Here is a 14,140-nt window from a genome sequence, read left to right as displayed (position 1 = left end):
GACCAATAAATCTAGTGTTTATTTCGTGAGTCCTCGAGCAGTTTTTGTCCACAGCATTTTCGAGATATGGTTCTCACGCGCAGCCCCTGCATAGCTACAGTTTTTCACTCTTGAAATTTGCGCAGATAAGCAATTGGGGGTTAGACGGCACGCCAAATGAACACAATAAGGGGAAGAAAGCTAGAGGGGCATCAATGCGCATCACTGATTTTTATGCTCACGAGTACACATAGCTTCCTTCACAAACAAGTCACGGTAGCTAGTAAACTCGAGAAAAAGAAAGCGCAAGACTTTATCCGAAAGATGAAGCAACCATGCAAAAACTCACGAAAACTTAAGAAGCAGAACAGTGCAACGTCCGTGTTCAATGAAAGAAGGACCAAACGACTCAAACCTTCACGCAGTTTGAGTAAAGCATTCAAAACAACCCCTTCACGACAGTTTATGAGCCACTTCAATCTAAAACAGCTCTTATATTGTGATGCTGTTATGCTGTTTTTCTGTTACCCATTTGTGTACTCCACATTTTCAGATTTGTGACGAAGACAATAATGGAGCTGCTCGCCCGCGGTGCTCGTCTGCGAGCTCTTCCCTTCAATAGTTCGTGGGTTTCTCTCGGTTGCAGAGGTCTCCGCGACTTTCCCATCAAAATTCTGTGTCGCAACCAAAAATTCATCCGCAAAGCCGCCGGAAGCTACTTCGAAGTGGAGCGCGAGTGGAATTTGGGCATCGTGCTCCAACCGTCCGAGGTGAAATCGCTCCGAGATCGCAACGCGGACCTGTCGACGGCTTTTGGGGCATTTTACAAGAACGAGCTGTTTCTGCATGATCTCCGCATTCCAGGTACACAATATACTTTTTGGGCAGAATAGGCAAGTGCTAAATGATATTTTTGTGGAATAGTGTGGCGTCACGGACTGATCGGCAGACCAGAGCCAACGCGGGTGCGCAAACTGCTGGCGAATCGATCGGAACTCAAGAAACTTGAAGCGTTTGCCAACCGTCCTAATGCTCAACTGGTAGGGACGCAAAATTTGTGATTCTCGAGGAAAAACTGACTATTGTTGACAGATCCCAATGCGCATTGAGGTGGGGAACACTGGCTGGATCAAGATCATCCTGGCGTCATGCTTCAAGCGCGGCCAAGTGGACAATCGCAAACGCGATGACGAGCGCGAGGTCAAACGCCAGCTGCGTGACTGGTAAAAATGGGCAATACTCGTCCAAACACAAAATCAAAAAAAAAATTACGCAATTGTTCAGCACTTCTGTCCGCACCTAGATAGCTCTGCTTGGGTCCCATCCTGCTCCGTCAGCAGGCCGGCTCTTGATTCTTTTAACAGCAACCACCCGACTTCTTCTTGCCACCTCCGTACGGGTCCACGATCTCGGGCAGCGCGTTGCTCTCGGCCGACGCCGTGGGCAGCGCCTGACTGATCTGGATGAACAGGTCTGACACGTTCGTGTCCTCCTTGGCACTCGTCTCGATAAACAGCGCACCGATCTCTTCGGCGTAGGCCCGCGCCTGGGACGCCGGCACCTCGCGCTTCTCCTCCAGGTCGCTCTTGTTGCCGGCGATGGCGATCACGATATTGTCCGGTCCGAGCTGCTTCAGCTCCTTCACCCAGTTCTTGAGCGTCGTCAGCGATTGCTATAGCAACACAATAAATATTAGACATGTACATTGCAAGTAAATAATACTAAAATGCACACCTTTCTAGTGATATCGTAGACCACGATGGCGGCGGCTGCTCCTCGGTAGTACATGGGCGCCAAGCTGTGGTACTGTAGGGCATCAAATAGGAAGGGTCATCTTTTTGATCGCACACTACATCATAACCAGGTTTGAGAGAACCTTTTCCTGGCCGGCGGTATCCCAAATCTGATACTTGATGGGCGTGTCGTTGACCACGATCATCTTGGACATGAATGACGCGCCGATGGTGGACTCCGAGTACGGGCGGAAGTTGTTGGTCACGAAGCGCAGCACCAGCGACGACTTGCCCACGCCCGTGTCGCCCAGCAGCACCACTTTCACCTCGCGCGCCTTGCTGTTGCCTGCGTCTGCCATTTCTAGTGCTCCTTCGGGTCTATCGTGTTGTTCTCTCTCGTTTTCTCGCTCTTTGGGTGGACCGTAGATGCTAGGTTAAGTACGCTAAAGAGAACAGTGAGAAACGGGGTAAGTACGAATAACAGACGGCACGGTTACTGGCGGTGTCGCTATTGCAGCAACGTTGGTGTTGCCCTTTGCGGTGAGTACATATTGTTGGTGAACGCTTTCGGCAGCAATGGCTTTGATTCGAAGTTGGATTCATTGGTATGCACTGTTCGACAATCGACTGCGGACACGAAGCAGCGACGGCCGCTCGATTGTCGATTGCTCGTCGTTGAGCCGCTCCGCCTCAAACGTATAGGCTCCCTAGGATAGTCTACACATTGCGGAGACAGGCCTCGAGGCGTCGACCAACCCAACGATGGCATGCTCTGAAATGGCTACCCAAGAGATCGCCATGTGAGTCTCCATTGCATGTGTAAATTACAGGAACTGTACCTGTAATAGGTCGCTGTTGCTGCAACATTTGTGCAACTTAACAAAGCAAGACGTAATTACCCTTTTTACGAAACGACTGGCTGGCAGAACGGAACCGCCCAACCAGACGCGTCAGTTGCAGATTTCGGCTTGCATCGGCATTGTTGGTCTCGACTCCCGTCGGAGATTCCCATCGACAGTGTGCGCCAGAGGCGCTTGCGTATATGGTCTTGTGTTGTGGTCCCAGTGATTTTTATAACTCTAGAATTACACTGATCCAAGTGATGATCATTTATCCAGTTGAGGGACCCAACTTGTTGTACTAGGGTAGTGAGGAATTGGCAGATCAGGGAGAGCTGCGTGTGAGAGAATGATGAAAGTCTAGCTTTTTTTCTTAGGAAGTGCCGTCAGATCATGTTGAACATTATGACGACAATAAGCTGTCGAGCTCCTCTCGGGGGGCTCCTGAGACTCCACACAAAGCATCCTCTATCTCTCTACTCTGCATGTCCGTAAGTAGTGTCGATGCTAAAGCAAAAGCGATGCATGTCCGCATCTGCTTCACCAAGGCCAAAACCGCTAGAGCTTGGTTTGTATTAGTTGTAACGCAATTGAAACGGTGGCAGAATTGATTGCCGAATTCCGAGTTCCGAATGGGATTGTGCCGTTGTCGGCTTCAAGCAGTTTAGAAACCACCTTCACTTTCAACGGACCCAAAGTGGCATGAGATAACCGCGCTGTGCTTCAACGCATTCATAGTTTGATCATTTCGAAGTTTCCTTTCAAGCACACGCCACCATCTTCGCCATGACCAAAGTGAGCACTGTCCTCGCCTTCGCCGCTGTTGCCGTCGCCTTGACTGCTACAGACAACGCCAGTGCCTCGTATGTCCGCAGACTCGACGTTCAAGACAGTGGTTCGGACGACTCGACCGAAGGCTCTGGGGAAGACAGCGCTTCATCCGACAGCATGTATGTGAACGAGTTACCGGATGCTGAAGACGACGCCGTCCCGAAATTCGGGCAGTGCGGAGGCATCGGCTACGTTGGCAATGCCAAGTGCGCCCGCGGTTACGTCTGTGCAATCTCTGACCCGTGGTACGCGCAGTGCTTGCCAGCGGATGCAACGACGTTACGTCCGACCAAGAAGCGCAGTCACCGCTCCAAAGTCCTAGCCGACGAGGCGGATCTCTTAGTTGAAGTTGCTTCTGACGAGGACAACGTCTTTGTGGTGCCGGCCTGGGAGCAGTGTGGAGGCAAAGGCGTCGACTTTGACTTCTCCCGAGACGACTCGCTGGACGACGACGAGGAGACGCCAATGCTTTCTTGCGAGGAGGGCTACCACTGCCAAGTCATCAACAAATGGTACTACCAGTGCCAGCCACTCTCCAAGCTCACGGGCATCAACCTGTGGGAGCAGTGCGGCGGCTTGGACTACAAGGGAGCAACCGAGTGCACCACGGGCGCCGTGTGCAAATACTTCAACGACTGGTACTCGCAGTGCGTCCCGAAGGAGCAAGAGTTCTCGTAGCTAGCTTAAACTACCGTAAAGTTAATGAAGCCCTAAAAAGCGCCACAAAAATTGGATTTAGCTTAGTTTGCTGGGATACAAATTCCAAGTCAACGTTTTTTCATCGAAATACAACTATGCTGGACGAAGACGAAGACCGCCGACGCCAGCGCCGCTTGACGCTGCTACAGCGCGTGTTCATGATGTTTCTGCTGCTCATTTGCATTGCCAGCGACTACTTTCTCTTCCAGCAGTACGTCGTCTCTCGTCTCACTCCTTACTTCACGATATCACACAAAAAGCTAACATTTTTCTCTTTCTTTTTTTTATAGCGAATATTTACTAGACTACAAGATTCTTCGCCACCTCGTGGACTCTGCAGCCCACGGCAGCGTTGCGTTCTGCTGCTGGGGTATTTTCTTGCTGCAGATCGAGAAATATTCCGAGTCCGGTGGCTCGACGCTTTCAAGTCTCGGAGTTCTTAAAAAGTGTTTTTTTAATGGTGTCACCGCGTCGTTGCTAGACATCGACCATTTCCTAGCGGCAGGGGCGCTGAGTTTGGCTGGAGCTACTCATTTACAAGGTCGTCCTTTTGGCCATGCAGTCACCTTCATCATCGTGGTGGCACTGCTGGTCAGTCGATGTTCGAGAAGATGTCAAGCCAGAAAGCGACGCTACCGGGTGTGCTTCCTTGTCATCGCGTGGTTTAGTCACCAGCTTCGGGATGGAATGCGGCGTGGGTTGTGGTTTTGGCCTTTGGGGTCGACGCCGCCGATCAACTATTTCCTTTACTTAGCGATGGAGGAGGGGCTGCCATTTGTGATGGCAAAGTGGTGGCGAAGGGCACCGGCGATGACGGAGATGGAGAAGCTGGAGCTCGCACTGCAGAAAGCAGACGAAGAATCCGAGCAGGAATCAGATGAAGAGGCGAATAGCAGCGATGAAGAAGGAGCGACGTTGCTCGCGTCAGCGAATGCAAAACGAAATCCATCTTCGACAATGAAGTCCAGCCCACGGAGCAACCAAAGCGACCTGATTGTCTGAGTTCGATACGCTCATGATATAAAATTGAAGGGCTACTCTACCGTGTAGCGTGAGCCATTGAATTTTCATGCAGGGTAAGTGATGAAGATTCTTGGCGGCTTCAAAATCGCATTCGGGGTATTCTGCTGGAAACGATCTCTTCTTTGGCCTGCGCTAGTGTGGTAGAATGCGTTTCAACGTCGTCGCACTTGTGAAAATTCTTGCAGTGCTGCCCAAAGCTGGTATGCTGCCAAATAACTGCCCTGCATTTCGCTGGGTGAGATCGTGCAGCTGCAGAAAACCGGTTCACCGTCGCAGGAAACGTATCCTGGTGAGGGCTGATCACAACGTGACTGCAGCAGGAAAGGCTGAGCAACATCGATCTCCATTTCCCCAATATCTCGAGACTACAAAGCTCGTACCTGACTAACCCCGCGGTATCTACCATGACCAAGTTGCACGTAATGTTCGCCCTTGCTGCTGCAGTCGCACTCAACAATGCAAGTGCTACCAATCTGCGTCAACACGACACGAGCCGGCGTTTGGTCACAATGGAGGCCGTCGAAAGCGCCTCAAGCGACTTCTTTTTCGACAAAGCGGACTCAAGTGAAAGCGCTAGTGACGGCCGCTTTTCAACCGAGGTGGATGGTTCTAGCCTTCTAACCGGTAGTGAGGATTCAAGCGACGGCAGCTCGGTAGATCGCTTTTTGACCGAAACGGAGACGAGTGCAGTAGACTCTGGTGTCGGAAGTGACGATGGATCTGGGCTTCGCTTGCTTGTCGAAATTGAGTCGAATGTGGACGGAACCACGCCTCAGGATGAAGTTAACGTGAGCGAGGGTGTCGATGAAGACACTACTGCCGAGGATGCGAGCGATGATATTGAGGAGGATTCTGATTCATCATATGAGCCTGGCACCGTCAGGCCAGCTTCTATTGATGAGTCCTCTTGGGAAAGCAGAAGTTTGACAAGTCGAGCTTGACCTGGTCGAGGTAAAACAATACTACTGTAGTACATTGTACTACTTTCTTGAATTCGTTCAATGTCAATGAAAGATCTTGTGTCTCTTTTTCATTCAACAGGCGTTGAGTCCATGATTTCAGGCAGCACACCCGACGATCAGTGCTGATCCACTTCCGAGTTAGACAAAGATCCGGGTGTTAGTGTCCGACGCTCCTTGCTCTCAAAAGAGAAACGAACTGAGAAGTGTTGAAACCATATTTGGGAATCCGCATCAGTTGCATGCATGTGCCTTTGGCATCGATACCGAATTGGCTCATCTTATCGGGCAATGTGTATGCAGACAAGAAACTACAGTTCCAAAAGGAAACTGAGGTAACTTTCCTCTTCTCAGGAACATCGCAGCTCTATTTGTAAAAGGGTCTTGGTGTTGAATGCTTCGCAACTGGTGGGATTGCTCGAAGAGCACGTACAAATATAATACCATCATCTCAACTATCAGCATCCCAGATCTCGCTCTCAACGTCTCCGTCCGGAATAAATTCACTTGTGGTAGCTCGTTTTGCGATGTGGTAGCAACTATTTGTTGGTACTTGATGCTCCTTAGAATCTCTCGCACTCCTGGATCACTTTCAATTTTCTCACGGACCGGAAACACCGCCGACCGACCTCTTCACCTTCAACCACCACACACACACACCACAACCTTACCAACCATGACCAAGTTGAACGTCATCCTCAGCTTCGCCGCCCTCGCCGCTCTCGCACTCGCCACCTTCAATGGTGTCAACGCTGCCAGCCTCCGTACCGATCAGGAAAACGAACGTTTCTTGACGAGCTTCGACGCCAGCTTCGATGCCAGTCAAGATGACAGCACGGACGGTGAGCGCTTCCTGTTCGAGATGGAGGGGAGTGATAGCGCTTCTTCACTCGACGAAGGTAGCGACGGCTTCACTGGTGACCGATTCCTCCAGGAGGTCACTGGCAGCGAGAGTACTGACGCCGACAGCGACAGCTTCGCGGGCGACCGTTTCCTTCAGGAGGTGACCGGCAGCGAGAGCGCGGAAATCGACGAGGGTAGCGACAGCATCGACGACGACCGCTTCCTACAGGAGGTCACCGGCAGTGAAAGTGCTGACACCGACACGGAAGGCAGCGACAGCTTGGCGGGTGAACGCTTCCTCGAGGAGGTCGTCAGCGGCAGTGAGAGCTCCGACGCTGATGCTGATGGCAGCACCGATGGTGAACGGTTCCTCGAGGAGGTGACCGGCAGCGAGAGTGGCGAAGTCGACGCCAGCAGCGAGAGCACCGACAGTGATCGTTTCCTGGCTGAAGTTGAGAGCAGCGAGAGTTCTGGTGAGACCGAGGGCAGTGAGAGCGACGAAGGTGAACGTTTCTTGGAGGAGGTCGAAAGCAACGAGGGCAGCGAGAGCGGTAGCGCATAAGTATTGGCGAGACAGGCTAGGATTCATCTATGAGACTTAGTACCGCTTGCAATAAGCAAATAAACACTGCATTCACGAGTTACTATTCGGATGGGGTGCTCCTGCGGGTCCTTATTATTTTGTAGCCACGGTAACACGGGAACAGGGAACACTACGAGTATATTCCTCTCGTGCTTGTAGCTGCTTTGTCACTCATGATCCCCACTCTCAGTGAATGAAATTTGAGTGGCAAATGGACTCAAAGTATACCGACACGAGTCAACATGCACATTCCACTGTGGTTACTACTGGGTAATGTCTTGGCGAAGTTGAAGATGATACCCCACCACGTCTTGTCTTCGCTCGCCACCTTCGTAACGTGCAGCTTGTCTGCTGTCATGCGCAGGTTGCAGTGTTGACAGTCACAGCATGAGAACGACGACTCGGAATCTTATACGAAGTACAAAACACAGAACTGGGGGGACTCAAATGGTATAGCGTACATGTACTACAAAGATTAGAGATCGAACAAATGTTTTCTTTCATGTTGTTATCGCAGGTAACTACTCCACCTGTGCCTTGTATCGAATCAACATGTAGCAACGAGCAATTCGTACTCGGGTTGTTTGGAGCAAATGCAGGGCGCACCATTCCAGTTTATGCTTTGACTTAATGAAGTCAAACTTGGCAAAGAATACAACGACCATGATGTCTAAAAAGAAACTACATGTAGTACTGCAGCTTGGGCTAGTACAGTCCTCGTCCTGTGTTGCGTGGGAGCCTCTCAATTCTGTTAGATAAGAACCAACACCTCCACCCATCAAGGCTGTTCCTCCTATTCTTGGGGGTCTAGCAGCTCAGTATTTTTACACTCGCCACCTCCACCTGGGCGGAGAGAGATCTCGTCCTCGCTCGGCAATCGAGGACGGATAACTCAATCCAACCCAAGGCAGGCGAGCTCAGCTAAAAGCGTCTGGAGCACTCGCTGCACAACGTCCAGCACATCTCCACCGGTCATAAACGCACTCGCCTAGACTCCACCAAAGCAACCACCTAAGCGAGGGAGATCCTGTGCTCCAATGGCAGACACGATGCAACGCTCGGGCCTGACCATCGACACGGACCTGCCCGGGACCCACACCAAGACTAATGTGGCCCCGGTCGGCTTCCTCGAGCGAGCCTCGAAAATGCTGTCTGCCCACCTCAACTCGGGAGCGGATGACGACGTCAAGAAAGACGGTACGCCAACCTCCGAGGTGGCGAGTCCGGCGTGGGGATCGACCATTATCAAGGAGCCGTTCCAAGACATGGACATGCTCGAATGCGGCCACGCCCGAGAATATCTCGCGGAAGAGTGCCTGAGCCCGACCCAGGCCAAGTCGTGGACGTACTCGACTGTCGAGCGCACCAACAAGAACCAGTACAAGATGTACTGGAACAACGACCAGTTCTTGCTCAGCGCCAAGCAGGTTGGAGGCACCTTCTACATCTCGCAGTACGAGAACTTCCCCGAGTCGGGAGAAGCCGACGAGCCGGTGGGTCACTACTGCGCCGTGCTGCGTAAGGCCACCGACCACAACTTCAAGCTCTACAGCTGCGGCTGCGAGGGCTGCGACCAGAGCTTCAGCACCTACACGTGCAGCAACATCAACGAGGACGCTGCAGCCACGGACGTCGACGGCGCTGATCGCCAGCTTCTAGCGGACATTTCGCACTTCACGAAAGCTGCGGGGGTCGTCGGCTCCGAGATGCGCTGCTTCTCGGTTGTCATCCCCGCCATCATGGAAGACAAGCGGTCGCGCGTTGTCTGGTGCCCGCGTGTCAGCCGCGGCATCACGGCGACGGGAGGCACTCCTCGCGGCAACCCGAGCACGAAGCTCGTGACGTCGCCGTCGCCGCGCAACAAGAACCAGTACATTTTCACCTTTGACGCCCCCACCAGCGACCGCATCAAGATCGGCAGCAAACTGCCCGTGTGGTGCCCTGAGGTGAACTCGCTCATGCTGAAATTCCACGGTGGTCGCATCCGCGAAGCCTCGGCCAAGAACTTCATGCTGATGCTGGACGAAGAGCCTGCAGGCGGCCCAGTGAGCCCCGTGCCGGACCCCACGGGCAACAACCGCGTGGTCTTGCAGTTTGGCAAGTTCTCCAAGTCCAAGTTCGCGCTCGACTTCCGGTTCCCGCTGGCGCCGATCCAGGCGTTCGCCATCGGCTTGTCCTCCTGCGCCTGGAACATGAAGGCCACGACCACATAGTAACTCAAAAGCCAGAAAGCAAGGAAGCATGTACCATACCCGAGTAGGACCAGCGACGTCGTCAGCTGCGAACTTCTCAGCCTACAACTTCAAAGTATTTTAATATGAACCACCTCACCGATGCATCGAAAGCGCTAAGCCGAGTGCATTTACCAAGTTAATCCTGCTTGAACTGACCAAACTCTGCTCACTGTTCTGCACCCTCGTCAACTTGATCCGGTGTACTTTCGTCTTCATCAGCCTCGTTCGTCTCGATCTCAACGTCGTCTCCGTCGGCATCAGGCGAAGCTTCAGCGTTGTTGGATGCTGGTTCATTCTCTTCAGGCGACGCGGCGGCCTCTTCCGGTCTCGTGGCTTCGGTGGCTGCAACATCGGCGTCATCTTTTTTATCATCGGTCGTGACGACTGTGATGAGTTCCGTCGCCGTGATCGCGCTCTCGACCTCGTGTCTGTGCTGGTTGTCCAGCATTGGCATGACTTTGCCCAAAGTTACTGGGTCGGGGGTAAGCGCTCTTCGCGATCTCTTCACCAGCTTCCACGCGTCGGAGACGTGCTCCACAGCAAGGCGGTACTTCTCGTTCGCTTCAATAGCGTAAGACTTCACTGGGGCCTGCATAGTCTCCCAGGTAAGCTTCCGCTCCCCCGCCACTCGCTCCACGTCATTCTCGTGAATCGTATCCTCTGGCCACACGCACGTGAGTTCGTGCGTGTTGTCGATCTTGTTCCTCTGGAAGCCCAGGCCTTCATCTGGTCTGTACCTTCGAGAGACCGACATGAGGAAGGGCTCCGCAAACTCTGGCAGCATCACCACTGGTAACTTTTCCTTTTCATGGAGGTTGTCGGTCTCCTTGGGTAGCGTCTCGCCGTCTTCCTTCGCGAGTAGTGACTGAACCAGCTCCACAGGGAACAGCGCCGCTTGCTTCAAGAACGCCAGTATCTGGCCAAGTACGACGAGTACGAGACGGCCGAAGATCGTGTACAGCAGGAGGCCAAACGTGACTATGAAGCACAGCACTGTCATCAGCATGACGTGAGAGTACACGATCTTGACCAAGAAACCGTACTGGCCCAGCACATCGTACTTCTGGAGCTTATCGGCCAGGATGCCGTAGAGCTGATCGGTTGTAGCGTTGGGGTTTTCCTTCAAGACGGACGAAAGCCCCACAGATCTCAGCAGCCATGGCAAGTTCATCATTGTACCCTTCAGAATTTCAGAGTTGCCGTACATCCACGCTGAAAAGCCCAAGTGTAGCGCCAGAGTCCAAGGCAGTACTTGGATCGTCACCTCCCCGAGAATTTCATCGTACGTCGTCTTCACACTGTAGAGGTGCAAGATGGACAGCTTGTCGAACCAGTAGATGCCTGCACTGGTGACAGCAGCAATGAAGAGCAGCACAGGTGACCCACCGCAGAACACCATCGTCACGAAGACCGAGTTGAGCACCATAGGGTACCGCTGTGAGATGTCGAACGTCGGACCGGCGTACAGCTTGTCCATCTTCACCTGCGTGCGAATTGAGCGGCGCTTGTACCAGCGATAAACCGGAGACACGATGTACATTTGAGCGAACAGCGTAAACTGCGGCAGGAAAGCGTTAAGCAGCATGGTCGTAGTGATACCCATGCCCACAGTCGGGTACCAAGCACGCTGGAAGTCTTTGTATTTGCCGCCGAGTAGCTCTTTCGCCACCGGAACAGTGCTCAAGCCGAAAGACGCGTTCACGATGATGACGATAAGCGCGGTGTTCAGGAACTGCGCAATGAACATCCGAACTGCCACTCGGATCGTCCTGGTCGACTCGCTCGTGTGCCGTTCAAACACCGCAAAGTAGCGCAAGATGTTGTCCAGCAAAAAGTTGACAATGACGACGATACCGGCAGCAAGAAGAATGAACGAGTTCTTGACCAGGTAGTTCTTCGTAAATCCACGGCATGGGATGTTATTCCACAGCTTCTTGGGGCCGTCGACGAAGCCGTACTCCTTGATGCTGCTGGTCAGCGCCGTGGAGCAGAAGCAATACAGTACGTGACTGGCGTCGTACGCCTCACAAGACATGCCATCAGACCTGACCAACTCGTTGTAGTAGAAGCAAGGAAGCGTATTACACACGTCCGTGCTCGTCTCGGAGATGCACGGGTCTACACATCGCTCAGGGTCTGGGTAGGCGGAGCCATACGACAACCGGGTGGAGTTCAAGTCGTTCTTGATCTCGTTGCTGTAAGCGATGTGGTAACGCGTTTCTCCTTTGGTTCCTTCAGAGCATGTCGCGGTTTCATTCCAATCCAGTGACCACAGAATCGGCCTCTTTTGAGCATTCCAAGAGAAGGACGTGTCCGCGTAGTACACAGCCGGAAGAGAGCGGTCGCAGAGTCCTTCAGGTGGCATCTTGCTCGCAAATTGCTCCTGCGTCGACTGTGCGGCTGAGATGATCGCGCAGGAAATCACAAGCAGCATAACAGTAATCAAGTTCGTCACGAACTGCCGGTAGAAGCGGCCTCGATCGGTCACCTCGAGGTTCTCCCACAGGATGTTGGACGGCTCGGGAGCGGTGGTCACGATGAGCGGGATCGTCTCGCGGAAGTGCAGTACTTGAGGCTGCCATTTGCGCGAAAGCCAACGCGATGACTGACGGTAGTCCTGCAGGCACCGACGCCGAGACTCGAGGTTGTTGAACACGACGAAGGCACACTCGCACGCCTCCCAGTCAAACGCTTGCTGCGTGTTCGCAGCTGCAGTCTTTGCCGTTTTCGCTGCAATCTTTGCTGCGTGTGCTGCGCTCTTGGCCGCTTTCGTTGCGGCCGCGAGCTTGTCGTGCGCGCTTGGACTCATCGGTTCGCTTTGCTTCATCTTTTTCTTCTCCAGCGCCGTGTCGTCCTCCGGAAGCACGTCTCTGATAGCTTTGATCTTTCGTCTCTTCTTCTCCAGTCGGTCTTCCAGCTTCTCGAACTTCTTCTTCGATGCGTGAATCAACTTCTCGTCGGCCGACTTGAAATTCATGGGCGAGTAGCTCTTCTCTGCTTCCAGCGTGCGGATAAGCTCATCCATTTCCTTTTTCTTTTGGCCAAGAGACTCCATCGACAGGAACGTTCGCAGCAACCCTCCTGTCGGATGAGCAACGCTCACTTGTGCGATCCACGTCTGCAGGTAAAGATCCTTGTTTGTCGTGGTCGACCCCTCCAAATGGTCGACGTTAGAGACAACATTACGGTTGACCGCCTTCTTCGAGCGGGAACGCTTCACTTTGTGGCGTCTACCCCAGCAGCACCCGAACCACAGCTTGGAATACTCTTCCTCCTTGCTCAGGTCGTAACGAGTGTTGAAGTGGTCCAGAATCTCCTTCTCCGTGGCATCTTTAGGGAGGCCACGCACCAGCACAGCATACCTGGCGGGAGTCAGGTGCTTGTTTTGGTGCTCCTTGATAGAGGTCTTGGCGCGGTATGAGTAGAAGAGCAGGAAGCACATGAAGAAGAACGAGTACAGCACGTCGGTACTGGTGACTATCCATGTGACGGTCTTGGGATTCGTCGTCAGCGGAGTGTCAACAGTCTCCCAAGTGCAGTCAATGTCACCAAGCGGCAGGCAACTACGCGCGCTGGCAGCCGTGTCGCTGTTGACGCCTCCGTTACCGATAGAGGAGTACGCGAGCTGGAGCGGGTCCACCATCTTGCTGGTAATTCCGTGGCCGTACGTGTTCACCACGATGGCAGGAAGCGAAATGATGCCCATGATCAGGAAAACCACGCTCAGATACTTGGTGAGCATGAAATAAAGCTGCATGCCGATACCAAGCGCTCCAATGTCGTCCATATCGGCCTGGAAAGCAGACTTCATTCCTTCTCCGAGACGATCCTTTCGCGCTTTTCCTTCTGCCACGCCTACCATAGACTTGATGCGTTCATCCCTCGTCATTCCCTGGCGGAACGAACCAGTAAGTCTACTAGCAGCCCTGGCCAGAGACGTGGGGGCTTTTTGCCTTGGTGACTCGGCAGGGAGAGTGCTCTCCAACGAAGTCATATCCAAAGCTTGGTGTGGCTCATCCCCGTTGACAGCAGGCTCGGCAGCAGCGTCTTTCACCTCAACTTGCTCGACTGACACAGGAGCTTCCGCCTGATTCGAAGCCTCTTGGTCCAAGCCATCCTCCACAGCTCCTTCATCGCTCGGTGCATCTGCAGTGTCCTCAGGCAGCACTGCCTCGTCACTAGTGACCCCTTCTTCTGGCAGGGTGTCAGCCTGTTGGTCACCCTCTGGGTCCTCATCCGCTGGGTCCTCATCCTCTGAGTCCTCATCCTCTGAGTCCTCATCCTCAGCCGCTTCAACGGGAGAAGACTGCTCCTCTTCGTCGTCTCCAGCCACGTCAGGCTGCTGCAGCTCTGGAGAATCCGCCGCGACCTCAACCGGAGATTCCTCGGTTTCCATCACAATCCGTTCTCAACCTTC

At 53.2% G+C, this 14,140-nt stretch overlaps 6 protein-coding genes across 6 annotated transcripts; 4 read left to right on the top strand and 2 right to left on the bottom strand.

Annotated features, from left to right (window-relative positions):
• Positions 1-551: 551 nt before the first annotated feature.
• KRP23_1851 (SsrA-binding protein) lies at positions 552-1,206 on the top strand (the record flags this gene model as incomplete). Its single annotated transcript, XM_067886513.1, has 3 exons — positions 552-843; positions 904-1,019; positions 1,072-1,206. 3 exons carry the CDS (start codon positions 552-554, stop codon positions 1,204-1,206), a joined length of 543 nt encoding a protein of 180 aa, XP_067749186.1.
• Positions 1,207-1,336: 130 nt separating this feature from the next.
• KRP23_1850 (Ras-related protein Rab5) lies at positions 1,337-2,071 on the bottom strand (the record flags this gene model as incomplete). Its single annotated transcript, XM_067886512.1, has 3 exons — positions 1,337-1,651; positions 1,714-1,785; positions 1,856-2,071. The coding sequence occupies 3 exons, from the start codon at positions 2,069-2,071 to the stop codon at positions 1,337-1,339; spliced, it is 603 nt and encodes a 200-aa protein (XP_067749185.1).
• A 1,266-nt stretch (positions 2,072-3,337) lies between these two features.
• On the top strand, positions 3,338-4,060 carry KRP23_1849 (putative polysaccharide-binding protein; the record flags this gene model as incomplete). The annotated part of the gene is made up of 1 exon (XM_067886511.1): positions 3,338-4,060. The coding sequence occupies one exon, from the start codon at positions 3,338-3,340 to the stop codon at positions 4,058-4,060; it is 723 nt and encodes a 240-aa protein (XP_067749184.1).
• Positions 4,061-4,176: 116 nt separating this feature from the next.
• On the top strand, positions 4,177-5,083 carry KRP23_1848 (Transmembrane protein 267; the record flags this gene model as incomplete). Its single annotated transcript, XM_067886510.1, has 2 exons — positions 4,177-4,292; positions 4,372-5,083. 2 exons carry the CDS (start codon positions 4,177-4,179, stop codon positions 5,081-5,083), a joined length of 828 nt encoding a protein of 275 aa, XP_067749183.1.
• A 3,443-nt stretch (positions 5,084-8,526) lies between these two features.
• On the top strand, positions 8,527-9,702 carry KRP23_1847 (Protein king tubby 1; the record flags this gene model as incomplete). The annotated part of the gene is made up of 1 exon (XM_067886509.1): positions 8,527-9,702. One exon carries the CDS (start codon positions 8,527-8,529, stop codon positions 9,700-9,702), a length of 1,176 nt encoding a protein of 391 aa, XP_067749182.1.
• Positions 9,703-9,889: 187 nt separating this feature from the next.
• On the bottom strand, positions 9,890-14,119 carry KRP23_1846 (uncharacterized protein; the record flags this gene model as incomplete). The annotated part of the gene is made up of 1 exon (XM_067886508.1): positions 9,890-14,119. The coding sequence occupies one exon, from the start codon at positions 14,117-14,119 to the stop codon at positions 9,890-9,892; it is 4,230 nt and encodes a 1,409-aa protein (XP_067749181.1).
• Positions 14,120-14,140: the final 21 nt, after the last annotated feature.

This window comes from Phytophthora ramorum (genome assembly GCF_020800215.1).
Source record: "Phytophthora ramorum isolate Pr-102 chromosome Unknown Phyram_PR-102_s0002, whole genome shotgun sequence".
NCBI classification, from domain to species: Eukaryota; Oomycota; class Peronosporomycetes; order Peronosporales; family Peronosporaceae; genus Phytophthora; species Phytophthora ramorum.
The sequence above is the reverse complement of the archived record's forward strand: the minus strand, read 5'-3'. Positions and strand labels throughout refer to the sequence as shown.